General features: G+C 32.2%; 1 protein-coding gene across 1 annotated transcript in view; it reads left to right on the top strand.

The window, feature by feature from the left end:
• Window positions 1–22,895, top strand: part of CNKSR2 (connector enhancer of kinase suppressor of Ras 2) — a 305,237-nt gene that overhangs the window by 91,948 nt on the left and 190,394 nt on the right. The window contains 1 exon segment of the mRNA XM_074300934.1: window positions 10,416–10,503. Within this exon segment, the coding sequence (XP_074157035.1) occupies window positions 10,416–10,503 (88 nt within the window).

Below are 22,895 nucleotides of genomic sequence, written 5' to 3'. Positions count from 1 at the left end.
GAATAATAGTACTCCCTGAAAAATGTGAGGAAAAAAAAGAGCCTGGACACTATTTTCCAGGAAATTATCAAAGAGAACTGCCCAGACGTTTTAGAAACAGAGGGTAAAATAGACATTGAAAAAATTCATCGGTCACCTACTGAAAGGGACCCTAAAATCAAAACACCAAGAACTATACTGGCCAAATTCAAGAATCATCAGACAAATGAAAAAATACTGGCAGCTGCTAGAAAAAAAGCAATTCAGAGATGGAGGAGCCACAATAAGGATAACCCAGGATCTAGCAACATTCACATTAAAAGAACGAAGGGCCTGGAATATGATATTCCAAAAGGCTAATGAACTTGGTATGCAGCCAAGAATAACTTACCCAGCAAAAATGAGCATCATTTTCCAGGGAAGAAGATGGACATTTAACAAAATAAATGGATTCCATCTGTTCTTGATGAAAAAACCAGATCTACACAAAATGTTTGATCTTCAAATACAAAACAAAAGAGATTTCTAAAAAGGTAAAAAGAAATCTTGAGAACTATATTTCTGCCATAAAAATATGTAAAGAACACATGTATAATTTGTCCTAGAAACTAGAGGTGGAAAGGAAATTATGTCATAAAAAGGGTAAAGTGGTGGTACTACATCTCATGAAGAGGCAAAGGTAACCTATTATATCTGAGAGAAAGAAAGGAAGGGGATGAACATAGTGTGTATCAATAGACATATTTAATTTATGGTGAAACTTCTTCCACTTCATTGAAAAGTGAGAGGGAAGGAGTAAGCTAAGGGGAAGGGAATACAGAAATTGTGAGGAAAAGGGGTAAAATAGGAGGAGGAACTTTAAGATGGGAGAGGGATACTAAAAAGGGTGGGCTGTGAAAAGGAAGTGGTGTTCACAAGTTTAATACTGGGTATGGGGGTACGAAGGAAGGAAAGGAGAAAAGCATAAGCAGGTGTTAACAGGATGGCAAGCAATATAGAATTAGTCATTCTAACCATAAATGTGAATGGGGTAAACTCCCTCATAAAGAGGAAGCAGTTAGCAGACTGGATTAAAAGCCAGAATCCTATTATATGTTGTTTACAGGAAACACACCTGAAACAGGGTGAGACATTCAAACTAAAAGTAAAAGGATGGAGCAGAATCTACTATGCTTCAGGTGAAACCAAAAAAGCAGGGATAGCCATCCTCATCTCAGATCAAGCAAAAACAAAAATTGATCTAATTAAAAGAGATAAGGAAGGGCATTATATCCTGCTAAAAGGTAGCATAGATAATGAAGCAGTATCAATATTAAACATAATATAATATGCACCAAGTGGTACAGCATCTAAATTCTTAAAAGAGAAATTAAGAGAGCTGCAAAAAGAAAAAGACAGCAAAACTATAATACTGAGAGATCTCAACCTTGCACTCTCAGAATTAGATAAATCAAACTGCAAAATAAATAAGAAAGAAGTCAAAGAGATAAATAGAATACTAGAAAAGTTTGATATGATAGATCTTTGGCGAAAGCTAAAGGGAGACAGAAAGGAGTACACTTTCTTCTCAGCAGTTCATGGAACCTATACAAAAATCGATCATGTACTAGGACATAAAAACCTCAAAATCAAATGCAGTAAGGCAGAAATAGTAAATGCATCCTTTTCAGACCACAGTGAAATTACATTTAATAAAAATCCAGGGGAAAATAGACCACAAAATAATTAGAAACTAAATAACCTTATACTAAAGAATGATTGGATAAAATAGCAAATCATAGACATAATTAATAACTTCACCCAAAAAAATGACAATAAGGAAACATCATACCGAAATGTGTGGGATACAGCCAAAGCAGTAATAAGGGGAATCTCTAGAGGCCTACTTGCATAAAATAGAGAAAGAGAAGGTTAACAAATTGGGCTAACAACTAAAATTGCTAGAAAAGGAACAAATTAAAAATCCCCAGACAAATACAAAACTTGAAATTCTAAAAACAAAAGGTGAGATTAATAAAATTGGAAGTAAAAAAATTATTGAATTAATTAATAGAACTAAGAGTTGGTTCTATGAAAAAACCAACAAAATAGATAAACCCTTAGTAAATCTGATTTTTAAAAAAAGGAAAGAGAAAAAGCAAATTGTTAGTGTTGAAAATGAAAAGGGAGAACTCACCACTAATGAAGAGGAAATTAGAACAATAGTTAGGAGCTACTTTGCTGAACTTAATGCCAATAAATTCGATAACTTAAATGAAATGGAAGAATACCTTCAAAAATATAGCTTGACCAGATTAACAGAGGAAGAAGTAAGTAGTCTAAATAGTCCCATCTCAGAAAAAGAAATAGAAGAAGCTATTAACCAACTCACTAAGAAAAAATCCCCAGGATTTACATGTGAATTCTAGGAAAACATTTAAAGAACAACTAACTCCAATGCTATATAAACTATTTGAAAAAATAGGGATTGAAGGAGTTCTACTAAATTCCTTTTATGACACAGACATGGTACTGATACCTAAATCAGGTAGGCTGAAAACTGAGAAAGAAAATTATAGACCAATCTCCCTGATGAATATTGATGCTAAAATCTTAAATAAAATATTAGCAAAAAGACTACAGAAAATCATCCCCAGGATAATACACTATGACCAAGTGGGATTTATACCAGGAATGCAGGGCTGGTTTAATATTAGGAAAACTATTAGCATAATAGACTATGTCAATCATAAAATTAATAAAAACCATATTATCATCTCAATAGATGCAGAAAAAACATTTGATATAATCCAACATCCATTCCTATTTAAAACGCTTGAGAGTATAGGAATAAATGGACTATTCCTTAAAATAATAAGGAGCATATATTTAAAACTGTCAGTAAACATCATATGTAATGGCGATAAACTGGAACCTTTCCCTGTAAGATCAGGAGTGAAACAAGGTTGCCCACCATCACCATTACTATTCAATATAGTACTAGAAACACTAGCCTCAGCAATAAGAGCCGAGAAAGAGATTCAAGGAATTAGAGTAGGAAATGAGGAAATCAAGCTATCACTCTTTGCAGATGACATGATGGTATACTTAGAGAACCCCAAAGACTTTGCTAAAAAGCTATTAGAAATAATTCAGAACTTTAGCAAAGCTGCAGGATACAAAATAAATCCACATAAGTCCTCAACATTTTTATACATTACCAACACAATCCAAGAGCAAGAGATACAAAGAGAAATTCCATTCAAAATAACTGTTGATAGTATAAAATATTTGGGAATATATCTACCAAAGGAAAGTTAGGAATTATATGAGCAAAATTATGAAACACTTGCCACAAAAATAAAGTCAGATTTAAATAATTGGAAAGACATTGAGTGCTCTTGGATAGGCCGAGCAAATATACTCAAGATGACAATTCTCCATAAACTAATCCATTTAATCACTACTATACCAATCAGACTCCCAAGAAACTATTTTAATGACCTAGGAAAAATAACAACAGAATTCATATGGAACAACAAAAGGTCAAGAATTTCAAGGGAAGTAATGGGAAAAAAATTAAATGAAGGTGGTCTAGCTGTACCTGATCTAGAACTATATTATAAAGCAATAGTCACCAAAACCATTTGGTATTGGTTAAGAAATAGACTACTTGATCAGTGGAATAGGTTAGCTTCATAGGGCAAGATAGTGAATAAAAATAGCAATCTAGTGTTTGACAAACCCAAAGATCCCAACTTTTGGGATAAGAATTCATTATTTGACAAAAACTGCTGGGAAAACTGGAAATCAGTATGGCAGAAACTAGGCATGGACCCACATGTAACACCACATACTAAGATAAGATCAAAATGGGTACAAGATTTAGGCATAAAGAACGAAATCATAAATACATTAGAGGAACATAGGATAGTTTACCTCTCAGACTTGTGGAGGAGGAAGGAATTTGTGTCCAAAGGAGAACTAGAGATCATTATTGATCACAAAATAGAAATTTTTGATTACATCAAATTAAAAAGGTTTTGCACAAACAAAACTAATGCAAACAAGATTAGAAGGGAAGTAACAAATTGGGAAAATATTCTTACAGTTAAAGGTTCTGATAAAGGCCTCATCTCCAAAATGTACAGAGAATTGACTTTAATTTATAAGAAATCAAGCCATTCTCCAATTGATAAATGGTCAAAGGATATGAACAGACAATTTTCAGATGATGAAATTAAGACTATTTGCATTCATATGAAAGAGTGTTCCAAATCACTATTGATCAGAGAAATGCAAATTAAGACAACTCTGAGATACCACTACACACTCGTCAGATTGGCTAAGATGACAGGAACAAATAATGATGCATATTGGAGGGGCTGTGGGAAAACTGGGACACTGATGCATTGTTGGTGGAGTTGTGAAAGAATCCAACCATTCTGGAGAGCCATCTGGAATTATGCCCAAAAATTTATCAAAATGTGCATACCCTTTGACCCAGCAGTGCTACTACTGTCCTTATATCCCAAGGAAAAACTAAAGAAGCGATAGGGACCAATATGTGCCAAAATGTTTGTGGCAGCCCTTTTCATAGTGGCTAGAAACTGGAAAATGAACGGATGTCCATCAATTGGAGAATGGTTGGGTAAATTATGGTATATGAATGTTATGGAATATTATTGTTCTGTATGAAATGACCAACAGGAGGAATACAGAGAGGCTTGGAGAGACTTACATCAACTGATGCTGAGTGAAACAAGCAGAACTAGGAGATCATTATACACTTCAACAATGATCTGTATGAGGATGTATTCTGATGGAAGTGGATATCTTCAACATAGAGAAGAGCTAATCCAATTCCAATTGATCAATGATGGACAGAATCAGCTACACCCAGAAAAGGAACACTGGGAAATGAGTGTAAACAATGAGCATTTTTTTGGTTGTTGTTTTTCTTCCCAGATTATTTTTACCTTCTGAATCCAATTCTTCCTTTGCAACAACAAAAACAACAAAATTCGGTTCTGCACATATATATTGTACCAAGCATATACTATAAGATATTTAATATGTATGGGAATGCCTGCCATCTAGGGGAGGGTGTGGAGGGAAGGAGGGGAAAATTTGGAACAGAAGGGAGTACAAAGGATAATGTTGTAAAAAAAAATTACCTATGCATATGTACTGTCAAAAAATGTTATAATTATAAAATTAATAATAAAAGAAGTATGCCTAAAGAATTATTCATTTTTATATATTCTTTAAACTTTAATACCACTACTAAGTCTATTTATAAAATGATTAGGAGAAAAGGAAACGAACCTATATATTCTAAAATATTTATAGCAATTTTCTTTGTGTTGACCAAGAATTGGAATTGCAAGAGTGACCAGCAATTGAGGAACGACTGAATAAGTTGTAGTATATGATTGTGAATACTACTGGAATAAGAATGTTACTGTGCTATAAGAAATGATTAGCTTGGTGATTTTAGAAAAACGTGAAAAGATTTGCACAAAAAATGAAGAATAAAATGAACAGAAGTGAGAAAATATTGTATACATTAATAGCAATACTGTTTTAAGAACAACCTTGAGGGACTAAATCATTTTAGCCATTATATATGCCCCAATTAACTACAAAGGATATATGAAGGAAGACATCATTTATAACCAGAGAAAGAATAACTAAATAAATGTATAGAATGATTTTAAATACACGCACATACATATACGTACACATACACATAATTTGTCTCTAATGGTAGCTATTTCTAGGGTGCGGGGAGGAAAAAAAAGAAACATACCAAATATATAATCAAAAAATTAGCAAGCTGCACATAATAAATTTGTAGTTTCATGTGAAATTATCTTTATTGTACTGTTATGGAAATACTTGTTTTATTCCATGAATTCGAAATTAACTAAATTAAAAGTTTTAAACAGATGTTTCAGTGTAAAGTAATGGGAAGAGATGTCCAAATGCAAATGGTTGCAGACTAAGGTGTTGATTTGGAAATAGAAGCAAGTATTTTAATCTTCTCCTGGGAAGATTTTTGACTATAGTAGAGATAGGATGATCAGTTTTGAAGAAATACTAAGGTGGAAAGAAATGGATTTTGGGGGGTAGAGGAAGGATAGGAAACCTTTTCATGTTCATGATTAGAAAAGAAGGAGCTAATGGAGAAATAAGATATTGTTGTACATTAAAGATTTAAAAGACAAAAGGGAAGATTAATGAAACAATATCCAAGCAGAGAAAATGGGAAGGAAAGGGATAAAGCACACAAAACCTGAAATCAGATAATTTAAAGGGATCTCTGAAATCATCTGCAAAGATACCCTGGTATAAAACAAGGGTTTTAAGCCTGAAATCCATAGATTATAAGAAATCTATGAATCCACTTGTCCAGTTTTTCTGTTATAGACCTAGAAAAATAAGTTGAATGCCATTCAGGTTATAGTGGAGAAAGTAAGTACCAGTAGCATTAAAGTCTTCTTGCAGCAGATGATGTTACAGAGTATTGTTTAGGGAACTTAGAGAAAAGAGACAAAATAAAGTTTATGGAAGCAATACCATTGCATAGTTCCGGAACTCTGCAACTCTGTGTGTATTTGCCTTTATACATGTGTATGGGTTGTGTGTGATGGATGAATAACCTCAGATTTTTCATAGATGAATTGTTTAAGCCCTCTTTATCCTCCTAGTATTGTAGATAAGATAGCTGGAGAAATGGAGATATTTATAGTGGCAGGTCCAAGGGGGTGGGGAAGTCTATGCATATTCATTAGCAGTTTTCCCCCTAAGTTTTTTTGTATCCATAAATAGTTGAGCAATCATGCTGCCTCCAAGTTCAGATGCACAAATCAAAACAAAAGGGGTACTGAATTTTGTATTGTGTTGCATCCTTTGAAATCACATTTCTAATGCTGGAAGATGTATTGTCAGTCACTGCTCTAGGGCTAAATTTTCTGTCCTCATAGTTGAAAGATAGAAAATAATCTAATGACTGAGGGATCTTTATGCAACTTTTAATGGCCCATCAAACTTATAGTCATTTCCATTATTATTTTCCTCTGTGTCATTCATAGGTATAATCACTAATTAAAGATAAAGACATAACATCAATTTCTGCCCTTGCACCATTCTGATTTTTGGAAAGAGACCAAGTTTCTATGGCTAACTTTTAGATTCAATAATTTTATCTTGACCTATAGAATCCTTAATTACAATGGAAATATGCTTCATCAACTAGAAAAGTGCTATCCAATAGGAAATAATATATATATACATATATGTCCCCCTTTTAATTCAAAGTTTAATTCTTAGAGTGAAATTTATGCTTCGTAGAGCAGCAGAAAACTACAGAATTAAGTATGCTAGAAGCATTGTACATCAAATGGAGTTTCCTTTTTGTACATTTTGAAGATCAAAGGATACTATTAGAAATATTTATGAGGAAATTCATATTGTACTTAATCTCATCACTTTAATGAAGTTTTTCAATTTTATAGACTGCAACTTTTTTAAAGCTAAAATTCAAATACTTCTTGATCAGAATAGTTCCAGTTTTTAAAGTACCATTTTTTTATCCTTCAGTCAGCAAAAATGGGCTCATGGTTTGTTGTATCTATTTTTGCTTAAAAGAATACTTCTACATATTCATATTTCTTAATTTATTTTATGTAAATAAATGCATAGGTCACTCTATGTAGGGGGGGGAGGGAAGGGTGTGTATATAATGAATAGAGAGTTGGACATTAAATCAGGAAGACTTCTCTGCCTGAATTCCAATCCATTCTCAGACACTTACTTAGTTGTGTGATCCTGGGTAAGTCACCACCCTGTTTGCCTCAGTTTCCTTATTTGTCAAATGAGCTAGAGAAGGAAATGGCAAAACATTCCAGTATCTTTCCTTGAACAACCCAAAAGAGCTCACCATTAGACATATATAGGCCTCAGAGGATTGAGTAAAATATGAAATGATTTTAATGAAGTTACAAACTGAGGAATTTAAATTAGAAAAATTTATCTAGTAATTACTTTATATGTTTTATTTTATATTTGTTTCATATTATTACTTTATATATATATGTATATAATATATTATTGCTTTTTATTTATATATGAAATTATTTAAAGGATTATTGTGAGATATAGTACTTCCTTCTCTGAAGGGCAAAGTCAAAAATCTCACTTGAATGATTTTTTTAAAATGGTTTTTTGATACATTTTGTTCTCACACTATAATCATCTCCAGTTATATATAATACCTCTAAATAAGCCATCTTATTTAATAGAAAAAAAAACAGTTAAGACCAATTGTCAGTGACCATGTTTGACCATGTATATAAGATTGAACATTAGCTCTACTTTTCCACCAGAAGAAAACAGACATGTTTTGTCATGAATTTTCTCAGACCAAGACTCATCATTTCATTTAATCAGTCTGATTTCCTTTTAGGTTTTTTTTTGATAACATTATTAGAATCATATGATATATATATGCATATATGTGTATATATATATATATATAACTATAATGGCTGAAAAGATAAAGTAACTACTAACTGAAAATTATGAATGCTGCAAGTCATTATTTTATTCTTCTCAAAATTAATGTTAAGCATTTTTTTTATTTTTAAAATTTTTCTCATTATCTCATCCTGAGAAAGAAAAAGGAAAATTCTTGCAACAAATAAGTATAGTGATGCAAAATTAATTCCCTCAATAGCCATATCTAAAAAATATAGGTCTCATTTTGCATATTAGTCTATCATAAGCACTCTTCTGGAATCATAACTAATCGTTATTCTGGTTGGAATTACTATGTCTTTCAGATGTATTAAATCAATTATCATATTATGGTGTATATTGTTCCATCTGTTTATCATACTCTGTCACTTTATATGTCTTTCCAGGTTACTTTAAAACATTCCCTTTGTCAATTTTTACAGTACAATAGTATTCTATAATGTGTTAAACTATTCCCTAGTTTGTGGGTAACACTGTAGTTTCCAGTTTTTTGTTACCCAAACAGAGTTACATTTTTGAGGTATACCTTTCTGGACATGACTAATGCAGGAATTAGTTTGATATCTCTATACTTATTTTCTGCTGGAGTTTTATTTTCTTTTTCTTAAGGAAATTTGAAAAGATGAAGTTAATTGAACTGAGTTAGAACAATGACTGGCCATTTATCATTCCCAAGTTTTACCCATAAGATTTTTTTCCTTTTTAAAAATCTTCTTGGATGTATGGAGTTAGTAGTGATTTTGCTGAGTCTAAGGGTATGCATACAGTTTACTAGCTTTGGGGATGTAATAATGAAAGGTATCCTGTTAGGACCTAAAATTTGTAAAGTTTAGCTACTCTTTCTTGACTCCTAATACATTCCTACCACCAGGAAGTTACATCTGTATTTGAAATTGGCCTCTCCAAACATTAAATTACATGGAAAGATAGAACATATAGCCCATGGTCAAATAAAATGTAGGTTAAAACAAGATTGTGAAAGTTTTAAAACAGAAAAAAGTTTCAATTTTATCCCAAAAACAGTAATGAAATAACTGGAGCTTATAACTTTCAGATATACATTGAGGGAAATTAGAATGGTATCTGTGTAGAGAATGGACTGGAGTGGAGATGTAACTGAATGGCAAGTCAGGAGACTTTTGCAGTAGTAGTGGGTCAAATCAGATCAATAAGAATTTGTTAAGCATCTACTATGTGACAGATACTGATAAACACTGAAGACATAAAGAAAAGAAAAAAAATGATAATTTCTATCAGTGACTTTGCTCTGGTAGGGAAAATATGCAGAATGTATAAAAAATAATAATTCCAAAAATGCCAGGGTATTCTGAAGGTGGAGATAAGAAGAGAAAAAGTTCCAGCCATGAATGAATGCTTAAAATGCAAGGAAAAACCAGGAGATGGAGTATCTTGTAGAGAAACAGCAAAGAGGTTTCTCAGTAGATCCTAGAGTATATATATTAAGGGCAATGAGGTGTAAAAACATTGGAAAATGGAAAGTGCTCAAAGTAGGAAGGATTGAAAAGCCAAACCTATTTGATTTTTAAGGCAGTAGGGAGCCACTGTAGTTTGGAATAACGAAGTTTTATGTTCAGATTTACACTTTAGGAAGTTCAGTTTGTCAGCTGAGTGGAGAATGGACTGGAATGGTAGAAAACTTGAGGAAGACCAGTCAGCAGACTAACAATCCATGTATGAGTTACTTGGCACACAGCTAATAATTATTATTTAAAAGTCTATTTTACCAAGTTTAAAGAAAAGATCCTTATAGATTTTTAGAATTTATATTCTGCATCTAGAGTCTAAATAGTATCTTTAACATAAGTGATACATACTGACTGTACAGTATTAAGCATGTTTTAGGGTTGTTCAAGAACTATTTCTTCCCAAACCAATTTTCTTTTTTCTTTTTATAGGTCTCCTTTTGCTGCTGTGACTGACTACTCACTCACCAGGAATAGTGTCATCCAGCTCTGTCTGGAGCTAACAACAATTGTCCAGCAGGTATAAGCCCATAATTCATTTCTTATTTGTTAGCTATGTTCTAGCCATTCATAATGGGATTAGATTTTTATTCCAAGAGTTATCATAAACAAATTTTTTAATTATTTACTTTTAGAGGAGGTCTGTGGTGATTATTTTAGGAATTAGCAGAAACTAAGCAAATGTTTTTGGAAAGGGATATGCACAGCACTATGTAAAGAGAATTTAATAGTTTCTGAAGTACTAGAAGAGCCTTCATAGGACCATAGATTTTGAACTGGAAGGAACTCTAGAGACAATTGAGATCAATCTCTTGATTTTTCTTAAATAAGGAAAGTTAGGCACACAACTAAAGTTAGGTTGTTTTTTCAGACTCAAAGATCTACATTCTATCCATTGGGGTCACCACTTCCTTATGATATAACATTATCTAGAGACATGATTTTTCTATCTTTCTCAGTCCAAAGATGGAATGCTGGAGTTTGATGAACCTTAAAAATCTTTCTCCTTCCCTCTTTCTCTCCCTCCCTCCCTCTCTGTCTTTCTGTCTCTCTGTCTCCCTCTACTTCTCTCTCTCCTTTTCTCTCTCTCTCCTTTTCTCTCTCTCCCTCCCACCCTCCTTCTCTCTCCCTCCCCTCCTCTCTCTTTCTCTCTCAATCTCTCTTTTTCTTCATCTTTCTATTTCTTCTTCATCTTTCTATTTCTTCTTCATCTTCTTCTTTTCCCTTCTCTATTTTATTGAAATATATTTCAAAAAAGCAAAATTCATGAACTTCTGCTTCAGAACCCTATTCTGGATATTTGTTTACATTTTGAGAGCCTTCAGAGAGTACTTGTTTCCCAGAGTTTTCTCTCTTTTTTGCTATGTGACCAGCTCATCTTTTCCAGTTCTATATTTCTTCACGTAGAAATAAAAATGTCAGTCACTACTTTAATTCCTCAGAAACTGAGATATTCTGAAATTTGCAATCAATGAGTAGCATCAAGAGATCATTTGTATTGAAAATATCTTTGCATTGTGGAGCACTTTAGTGTCATTGAAAAGCAATTTCACAAATGCAAACCACTTGGCTTTCTTACTTGCATTCAGTTCTAGTGCCACCTTATTTTCTAGCCCCAGTACCTCTTCCAAATACATGCCCTATAGCACTACCTCCAAACCAACTACATGTCATAATATGGACAGTACTTATTTTCCATTCATTTATTGACAAACACAACTACAGATATACAAAAATGCCATTATATATGTGTTCATGCCTGTATACATTTGTGCACACAAACACACAAATGCACAAAAGAATTTTTTTTTACTTTTCTTTTTACTCTTTCATTATTAAAAAAAAACTAACTAACTTTCCCCACAAAATGCTCATAGATGCTAGATGAACTAGGAAGTAGTAATAAGTTCAAACTTAGTATATGAATAGGACTAACTGGAGAACTTTAAATTTCTTAATTTCCTTCCCCCTAAAACTACACTATAAATGAGTTATTTATTATGAAAGTTTTTTAGGTATAAAAACAAATGAATGTGTACTAACATACATAGTCCTCAACAATAAATGATTTTTTTAGTTTTTTAAGTGATTATAAGACCATTTTGCTGAACACTGACTAACCTTTTCAGTCCCCTTTCCTTCTATGTTACTTTCCTCTTGCTAGAGAAAGAGCATATAGAGGAGGAGGTTTAAATGGAAAATTAAAATTATAGAGAAATTACTGATAGATTGAATTTATCATACTTAATTAATTATTTCTCTCCATATACTTTTGGTATTGTCAAGAATTCTCACCAAAATTAATTTTTATATTTTATTTTTTTTAATTCCCAAGTCTTTTTTTGCTAAACTTCTAAAGATTTTCTTGGCATTGCCTTCTAAAATAGCATATTTTTTATTTGGTTGTCATTATGGGAGCAATTTTTTTTCAATTTTATATATAAAATGTATAAGTTAATCATTAGGTCTCTGGCAAAAGATGTCAATAGAGTCTTTCCATTGAGTGAGGGAATACTTCAAGGAAAATGGAAGCATTTTCTAAGAACAGGTTACCTTGCCTGATGTCATTGGCAAAAGCCACTCATTTCACTTCATTCAAATATTCAATCAATTATTTAAAGCTTACTCTATGTCAGATATTCTGCTAAAAATATAAAAAAGTGAGATAGTTCCTGACCTCATGGAGCCTGAGTTTTCCCAGGAGAATACAATACGGTAGATAGATAGATAGATAGATAGATAGATAGATAGATAGATAGATAGATAACGATCACAAATAACAATACTATTACTGCCTCTAATAATATTAATAGGCTTAGAAACTAGATTTTTTATTTCATTACTTCAAGAAGCTGCAATATAAAGACGTTTCTTTTACCAATACATCAGCACATTCTCTGAAATTTATAATTTTAGGATTGTCTAGAGCAGGCTTCTTAAATTTTTGTACTTGCAGGCTTTTTGCCTGAGAAATTTTTACATGATTCTGGGTATGTACGTATATAAAATATGTACACAAATCACACATTTTCTGATAATAAATTATAATTTCACATCCCCACATTCAGTTATGAGACCTCAACTAGGGTCATGAAACATAGTTTAAGAATCCAGGTTGTAGAGCACTGCTAAATTATGTGATTTGCCCAGAAAGTATGTAAAAGAGATAGATAGGATTTGAACCTAAGCAGATGCTCTGAGATCAGCTTTCTCTCCATTACCGAGAAGTCTCATTCACTGGTTTGTAAGCCCATGTGGGTTTCTGACAATGGTCTAAGGGGTTCATGCTAAAAATTTGTAATGTCCCTGAAGCATTTGTCAATTGTCAAGAATATTATGTAGTATAAAATTAGCTTGGAGATTCACTATATATTTTTTCTTGTTGTTACTGTTAAATGGGGTCACAGAATAAAAACACATAAAAGTTTAGGAAATACTTCACTATACTATGCTGCTACTTAAATATATTAATAATAATAATTTAGATAGAGTATAATAGTAATTGGTATAAATATAGCACTTTGCAAAATGCCTTACACGTATTAGCTTATTTGATCCTCACAACAATTCTATAAGGGTGAGTATTTTATAATTGCTTATTATGCGGATGAGGAAACTGAGGAGTTTAAATGACTTGCCCAATGTCCTACAGTTAGTATTAGAGGTAAGATTAGAACTCGGTCCTTAGTACAAAAGAATAGTCAAATAGAAAGATAAATACAACTAGAAAGAAGGAAACAGAGTTGTATTTTTTTCTGGGCAGAGTGTCACTAATTTCCTAGGGATACCATATTATCTAGTACTATAGAATAAAAGAATTTCAGGATGATTTTCCAATAATCTCCATGCTGTTGAAGGGGAGTGATTTAGCTCTCCGGATGGGAATGAGGCAAGTATCAGAAATCTGAGTGAACCTCCTGTACTACAAATGGAAAGAAATTGTTTCCAATAATCTTAAGTACTTTTGGTATTATGATAATAATCTCAGAAAGGGTAAAAAGCTCAGTTTCAATATGTCCATGTTGGTTTTGTGCCTATGCTTTTTATTTTCAGATTTTTTTTAATGATGAACTTAGCAAATACCAAATAAACTTACCATTCACATGTACACTGAAGAACTGAAATGGTTTCAATGTGAAACTGCATATTTCTATTATGTATAGCTTAATTTTCTTTTATATAATAAAATTTCATGGATCTGATTTCTATTAGGGGAACAAAATATGGTTAATACCATTATGATTACAAATAATAAAACTGCAATATTAATTGGCATAGAAACTAGATTTTTGATTCCATTACTTCAGGGAAATCCAGTATAAGTAGTTTTCCTTTACTCAGCAAGAACTTCCAAAGCTGTTCTGCTTCTCTGTGATTCCTTCTGGATTTCCTTCTGTTCTCTTCCTTGTGTTTATTTTTGGAGATCTATCCACAACCCTCTTTTTCTTCCTGTTCCCTTTCTTTTGGAAAAAAAGAAAAAGAAAGATATAAAGCAAAACTCTTACTACAAATATGAATAGTCAAGAAAAAAATAAATTTCAGCATCAACAATATCAAAAAATGTTCATCTTATTCTGGATCATCTTTAATACTCTTCAATACTCACTTTCAAAAGATAAGCAGTGCTTTTCAATGTTAGTCCTCTATTAAACTATTGGATGATTTGGCCAATACAATGATCTGAGTTAAGTTTTTCCAAGTTATTATTCTTTGTATTTTTGTTACTGTATAAATCTTAGTCTTGGGGCCACTTTACACACTTTAAAATTATTGAAAACACTATTAAGCTTTTCTTTACATGGATCATATCAGGTCATATTCACCTTATTAGAAATTAAAACTGATAAATATTTTAAGTATTTAATTCATTTAAAAATAACACTTAATTCTTTTTAAATGTTTTGATTTAAATTACATATAATTTTAATATATAATTGTAAATAATTCAAATAATAAAATAATTTAAAATATAATTAATTTTAGCTTTAGTAATGAAAAATTATTTCAGTATCTTTACCAAGACTACATCATGAACAGTGTGGGGTCACAAACATGACTTAATCAACTGAACAACAATGAAAAAAGATGTAGTATTATTGTGAAAATACTCTTGGTCTCAAGAGTCCTGCTGAAAAAGCCTCAAGGAACCCCATGGATCCACAAATTCTTGGTCTAGAATATTTAGAATATTTAAACATTCTTACTTTAAAGTTGGAGAAAATTTTATGGATTGTCTATTCCTTCTTCAGTAATTGAAATTTTAGAAGCATTTTAAAATATAATATGGCAATATATTAAAAACCAATATTTATGAGATTCCTGAATTCCCTTTCTAACATTCAAGTTTTTCAAGTGATTTTTTTCATTAATCCTACTGCATATACATGTGTATATAATAGAATAATTTTGAGTTATTCAAACTTTTGGCCCCCCAAATTATTGTTTTTTTCACATCACCTAAAATTCCCTATTTCCTGCCCTTTCTCCTAGAAATCCACCCCGTAAAACAAAGCGTTTTTCAAAAAGAGAGAAAAGATGAAAAACAATCAGCTGCTCCCATAAATATACCCCTCAAAATCTGAAAATAAGTGCAATATTCTGTTTCTCTAGACTGTAATCATTCTCTTGGGGGCAGATTTCTTGGAGCTTCTGCAGGCAGCCTTGGCTTCAGTTTAGTTCAATAATCCCAAAATGCAGCCAGGAGTTAAAGTCCTTTACTGTCTCTTTCCAAATCTTATCTCCAGATCCTTTATTGTGTCCTTCAAAGTCTTGAATCTTTTCCTGGGGTCCAGCTAGCTTTAATAGAGGTCTGTCTCTCTCCTTGGTTCCCAAGAGCTCTAGCTGCTAGTCCTTTGTCTCTTCCAGCTTCAGCCTCTAGCTTCCTCTAAATCCAAAGCTTCCAGCCAGCAGGAAGGTTGAAATGGGAATTAAATCTTGATTACTCCTCCCAGAGTGTGGGCTTTTATATGCTCTCTAAAGGTGTGAGTCTAATGTGTGGACCAATGAGGGAACTCCTTTAAAGGTTTGAACTCCTTTAAAGGTGTGAACTAAGTGCATAAGTACCTTGTAAGAATCCTAACAATATTCTACATCCATGTTCCTCTGCAAAGAAGTGAATAGAGGTATCTTTTCATGGCTTTTCTTTGACATTTGAATTTTGCAAAGAATTGTAATCATTAGCTTTTCTTGTTAAGCAAGTTTTGAAAGTTTTGGAGAGTTTGACAGTTTTACTGATAATATATGTGTATATGTATATGCAATTTTAAAAAAAAGATAGTAATTAGCAGTCTTATATTATACTTATTAATGCCAATAATATATTTATATTAATATTCTGTCATAAGATTTTAATTTTATAATTTCTCTTAAAGAGAGTGCCTCATCTGTCCAAATAGTTTCTTAAAGTTTAATATAATCAAGCCTTTGAGATACTGAAGTATTATAAAATAAAACCAATTGCTTAAAATCCAGCATTTGGAGAATGTTTTTAGATTTTAAAAAAATACCATTGAAAAGCTTTAATTACTTTAATTCTGTAAGTAACATGCATAGGAATTATAGAATTGGATGCATGGAGAAAAAACAACTAATTTAACTTTTAAGCTTGAAAAGAAATCCTACTTAATATGGAATGGATATACCTTATTCCTATTTTTGTTTTTCCCAAACATCTGGAGTTGGATATTTCAGATGTAAATCTTAAATATTTGAACAATTCTGTGGCCAGCAAGTAGCTGAGTATGTACCTTTATATAGTATCAATAACTTCCTTTTAAAAAGACATGATTCTGGTAATAAGAGGCTTTCCCCACTATTAAAACACAATACATACTCAATGTCTGCTCATAACAGAAAGGGAGAAACATCGATGTACTTTTCTTAAAGGGATAAAACAGCTCTCTTTTTTAATGCTAAGTAATAATGTTAAAATTGGAGAACCCCAGATGTTACAAGTAGGACTTGGAGAGTTAGAATGTAATTCTTAAAATTGCAATAAGGAGGAAAAGAGTTCTGAAATAATTTGTAGCAAACATAAACTTATGTCATAGAGAGATACATGAAAACACAGTTCGTTTCAGATACTGTACCCATTTTGCTACTTAGGGCCCCCACCATCTGGAACTAACAAGAAGTTCAGTTTTTGTTTGTTTCCCACAGATAGAGACACCTGTTATTGACAACCCCTCCATAGAGAACAAAACACATTATATTCTTGTCCATAGAGGGTTATTTACACTCCCTACAGGAACTCCTAACAGCTGCTCTATTTGGCATTGCATTTTTTCTTTAGGAACTCTGAGTAGGACAGCAGCTGGTTTAGGTTTTGCCATATACATGTTAGGAAATGTTGTTTCAGTAGAGGGAAGATTGTTTTGTGGCCAAACTTCGATCAGATTTCAAGGCTATCTGCCTCTAAACTAGAACAGTATGCTTTTGAGGTTTTTCCCCTTTAAAATGTACTTTAATGATACATTTTTGACCCAACAGAGGCACTGCCTAGCAAATATCCAAACCACCTTCGCAACATTTTTTTTCCTTTAAAAAAAGATTAAACCACTTTAAAATGTGATTTTGGAGAAGATCATAGTATCAGAGGCCTGGAGCTGAAAGAGACCTGAGACTATATAGTCCAATCCCCCCTTTAAAAAATAGTGGGTAAGTAGCCTACCAAGGGCCAGAGAAGTATTGAGCATCAGAGATAGGATTTGCATCTTGGTTCTTTCAATCTAGAGCCAGTATTCTTTCGAATTTACTTGCTATGATTACATATTAGAGGTAATGAATTTCAAAGATGTGCTTTTATCTTTTTTTATCATAAACTAGGAAATTATAAAGAACCATACATTGCATATACCAAGATTGGAAAAAGAAAATTGCTAATGTAGCTATGAAATTATTACATTCAGCTTGGTTTTAAAAAAAAAAAAAATATGTTCAATGGTAATATCAGCATTGATACACTTATGTGTATTTTTATATATTTCATTGCTTTTTACATTTTTCTTCATTTTTGCATTCTTATCACAACATTCACACTCTTTCCCCAAAATTCTCCTCTCATCTCTCCCCAAAAGTCCTCCTTTGTAGCCGGTGTTCTTTTTTACTGTGTTGCATTGTCTTTCCTTAATGTAGGTATGCTATTAAATAAATGGCAGGCCTTGGAATTAGGAAGATCTAGATTCAGTCTCTGCTTGGGACCCATACTTGTTATGCCTATCACAAAAAATAGAAAACACAAATAATGTGAGGGGATGGATAGTAGTCCTTTTAAAATGGAATTTAGAGTTCATGAAGGAGAGATAGTCATTAGATATCTAAGAAAATGCATATAAAAAGAAACAGACAAGACAAAGAAACACAGAGACAAAGACAAAGACAAAAAGAAGAGAAGAATGTAAGAAATGCATGATGATCCAGTAAAGGTGATTGAAGAGGTCAAACAAGTAAGAAGATAAGAAGAGAATCAAAAGAAAGTAGTGTCCTGAAAACCAAGGTATTCAAAGAGACAGGAATGAGTGAGGGATATTAGAGACAGTACAAAAGATGAAAGATGTAATGAACAGTCAGAAGGTCATTTTGTTTGGATTATAGAGTGAAAGGGAATGATTTGTGATAAGACTAAAAAAATAGATTGATCATGTTGTGATGGTCTTTAAATGCCAAACCAAAAAGTTTGTAGTCTGTCCTAGAGGTGATAGGTGATCACTGAGTAAGAGAATGATAATCAGAATCTGCTTCAGAAAAATTGAAAAAGCCCTGTTGAAGATGAATTGGGGTGGAAAAAGAGAGGAAAATTGAAGTTATTATAATAGAGTGCCTCATAAAAAAGGTTAATATCTAAAATTACTAATATGATGCTATGCTTTTTAGGGTACTAGAATCTACTACTGCTACTTTTCTTCATCTTCAAAGCATCTCCCATCTTTTCTCCCAGCCTGCCACAAACCATTCAATATCTACTGGCTTTTCTTCTCCCAGTCATCCTTCCCTCCTGTATTTCATGGGAATCATTCTGAACAAATTTCCTTTCATCAGACAGCTTCATCTAACTCATCTACTAACTCAGTCTCACTGAATTTGCAGAACTCTAGTCCACCTTGTGACAGGGCAATCTGCTCTCCTTTATCTGAAGTAGATGTTGGGAAATAATGTTCTGCCAATTAAGTGATTGATTCATTGATTCATCTCTCACTCTTTGATATAATACAGGATATGAGTCATCCAGGAGAGGAATGACCCATATTTTCTGCTATTTATATGACATCTTAACTGGCATAGCTTTGATTTTTTTTTTAAGTCAGGAGCAACAATTTCATCAAGATAATGGAACTCTCAATATGGAAAAATCCCTCCACAGATAAGTAATTCATCTATTACTTTATTCTTAAAGACTTGCCCATGGCACTGAAAGATTGGATGTAATTTGTCCCCAGTATGGTTAGTAAATGTCAGAAGTAGAAGTTCACATCTTCCTAACTCCAAGTTCAGTCATCATTTCACTATATTTTACTGCCTCTCACATAACTGATATCTAAAACCTAGATATGCTTCACGTGGCTATATAGCTCAGTGAATAAAGTGTTAGATCTGAAATCAAGAAGACCTGAGCAGTAATTGTCCTGCTTTTTCTATTTGCATTCCTAGTATTTAGCAGTTCTCAGTATATAGTAAGTGCTTAATAAATGTTTTTTAAAATTAATTCATTCAATCCTATATCAAATTCACCAACATCCCTATGCATCCATATTATATTCTTTAATTCTCTCTTGTCTTTTTCATTAGAACATGGACCAAATAATCTCTCATATTCAACCTTCTTGAAATAGAAGGATATTCTCCTTTGGAGAGCATTCTGATTACCCCATTTTTCTCAGAAGCTTCATATTGCTTTTTTTTGTTATTTCATATATCAAAATAATTTTATACAGGACTTAATGCTTCCCACTAGTAGGTTTTTTTAACCTAATCAATTTCTTTTGGATTCCTAAGTTGATTATTGAGCATTTATTATATGTAGCTTAGACTCAGACTCACTTGGCTTCTTCCCAGCAATCTTAATCTCATGCCACATCCCTATCTTCCCTCTTCCTACCCTAGATTTTACTTTAGTTCTGAGAATAGTGATCAGACATACTATCAAAATATTCCTTCTTGCAATGCTTTTCTATATGTATTGTCTTTCTGTATCAGAACATAAACGCTATGAGGACACAAGCTGTTATTGCTTCTATTTATATAGTGCCTAGAACACAGTCAGTGCTCAATAAATGATTAATTAACTGAAATACATTAAGTATCTCTTCCCTAACCAAGAAAACTGTTATTTGCACATGTATAGGAAATAATATGTGGTGGGCTGCAAAATAAATGAAAATCTGGGAGCCAACCAGGGAATAGCTACAGAGGATTACTTGCCAGTTACTCTCATGAAGATGGCTTTATTAGTTGAAAATATTTTTAGAACGAGAAGTATGAAAAGTATTTCGAGATAATATCTTGATAATATCTCCTTTAGGAAGAACTGAATCTAAGTCATTACATATTTTTGTTTTATATTTTTTATTCTGATATGAATTTTTAATAAAAATAACATAATTAGATAAATGTTGTGATTTGAAAATATAAATTCTAGTCCTGGTAATTTATGTGGCTTACCAAAAAAAGGAATAAACAATCTTGATACTAAATCCCATTTATATTTTCTGAGTTAATTAGTTTTTGATTATTAAAAGTGAAGATATTCTCATTAAAATTAACACATAGTTTTTCATTAAGAGACTTATTTCCAGTTATTTTTATTTGAATCATTTCTGAATGACCACCAAGCCAGACAGGTTTTCAGTGTAAGTCTGTAGTTTAATAATCTTTAAGGACCAATATATGATGATTAGTAGAAAATCACTACTAGAAAGTTAGCCCTAAGATGATTTTTTTCCTGCCCACATGAAAATATCTTTTAAAGCATGGGTGGCTTGTGAAGACATCCATGAAAAAAAATGGTTTATGTTGATGAAAGCACAGATTCTTGAAATATTAAAAGTGGTGGTGATGATTCAGTACCTTCTTACAATTAACATTTTTAAAACTGTATATTTATAGTTTGCTTTAGAAAACCATGCTTGCCACCTTGAAATATGAAAATGGTTAATATTTTTATTTTATTAATAAATTCTAATTTATTACTAATTATAATACTAATAAATAAAGTCTCTGAAAGCTTGATTTCTGAGGGTTCTTCATCTTCATGTCTATGGCAGGAGGAACAGAATATAGAAAAAGAATTCTATACATATAATTGATTCTTCTCATTATCTATTTGTATTCTATACAACTCAAAAAAATACCTAGTAAAAGCTTCCTATATCTGAGGTACAGCGCAATATAAGCTAATTCAAATTTCTTTCATTCATGGTTAAACAGAATCTGATTTTTATCCTCCTTCTTAGCCTAATTTATTCATGTTTCTTTTCAATTAATCTACCTTCCAGTCAAACTAGTACATTTACCATCCCCTAAACTTAAGGTCATAGAATACTAAACTTGGAAAGAGGTTGAATGATTATTTTAGTCCATCTGTCTCCTGAATAGGTGAATCTCACAGCATAACCTCCATAAATGTGATCATTCAACCTCTACTTCAACTGTTACATTGATGGGGGATTTTCCTAGGCATATATTCTATTTTCAGTTATAACTACTTAAGAAGTTGCTTCTTATAAAAGTTGCTGAAATCTATCTCCTTTTAGCATCTTTTCTTTGGATCTTTTTCTTATCTCTGGAGATAAGAAGTTTAAATTATCTTCTGAACATTAACCTTTATCCCCCTATTCTTTTTTTTTTAATAATAATAGTTTTTATTTACCAGATATGTGCATGGGTAATTTTACAACATTGACAATTGTCAAACCTTTTGTTCTAATTTTTCCCCTCCTTCCCCCTTCCTCCAGATGGCAGGTTGACCAATACATGTTAAATATGTTAAAGTATAAATTAAATACAATGTATGTATACATATCCAAACAGTTGTTTTGCTGTACAAAAAGAATCAGACTTTGAAATACTGTACAATTAGCCTGTGAAGGAAATCCAAAATGCAGGCAGACATAAATAAAGGGATTGGGAATTCTATGTGGTGGTTCATAGTCATCTTTCAGAGTTCTTTTGCAGTATCCCCCTATTCTTGACCTGCATGTTTTTATTCATGCCATTCTCTGGAATTACAATGTTAAAAAGCAGCCATTTTTAAAATACTAATTACTTTGAAGACCCAGCTAAGATGAGCTAAGAAGCTCACCTCCCAGCCAAAAGTTCTCTCTCCTTTTACTGAATGCTCAATAGATCTTGTATGTCACTCATGAACTTGTCACTTTCAATTTTTATTGTAGGTATTTGAATCTATACTTCACAGCTCTTATCATCACAAAACCCTGTAAGGTGACCCCCTTGAGGGTAAGGCTTACCTACCTAACATAATCTCTAGCTTTTCCATGATAACTTTATTTTCCCAATTGGCTTGAATAGAACTAAATTGCTGACAAGAAATATACTTACATTACTTTGTGACTCAATTTTTTCAAGTTAATTAAGAAAAATAGTATTTAAAATTATTTAGCACATAGATTCAGTCAAGACGTCTTCACAAGAATGAAAATATTATAAATTGGATTGAAGTTTCAATGCTGTTATGTTCCCAACAGCACAAATGAACAACAAATTTACTTTAAATAAATTGCTTATGTTATAGGTAATTGAACTGTGTCATCTAATAGCCTAATTCAGCTATCAGATAATTTATACAGTACCCACTGCCATCACTAGGAATTATATGGGAATGTCTGAGGGCAGAAATTATGCTTAAGTTTCTAGTAAATGAGGCCAATTTATATAAGCAAGGTGTAGATTTCTTTTTTT

Source organism: Sminthopsis crassicaudata, chromosome 3, assembly GCF_048593235.1.
Source record: "Sminthopsis crassicaudata isolate SCR6 chromosome 3, ASM4859323v1, whole genome shotgun sequence".
Taxonomy (NCBI): domain Eukaryota; kingdom Metazoa; phylum Chordata; class Mammalia; order Dasyuromorphia; family Dasyuridae; genus Sminthopsis; species Sminthopsis crassicaudata.
Note: the sequence above shows the minus strand (reverse complement) of the source record. Positions and strands in the feature narration are given on the sequence as shown.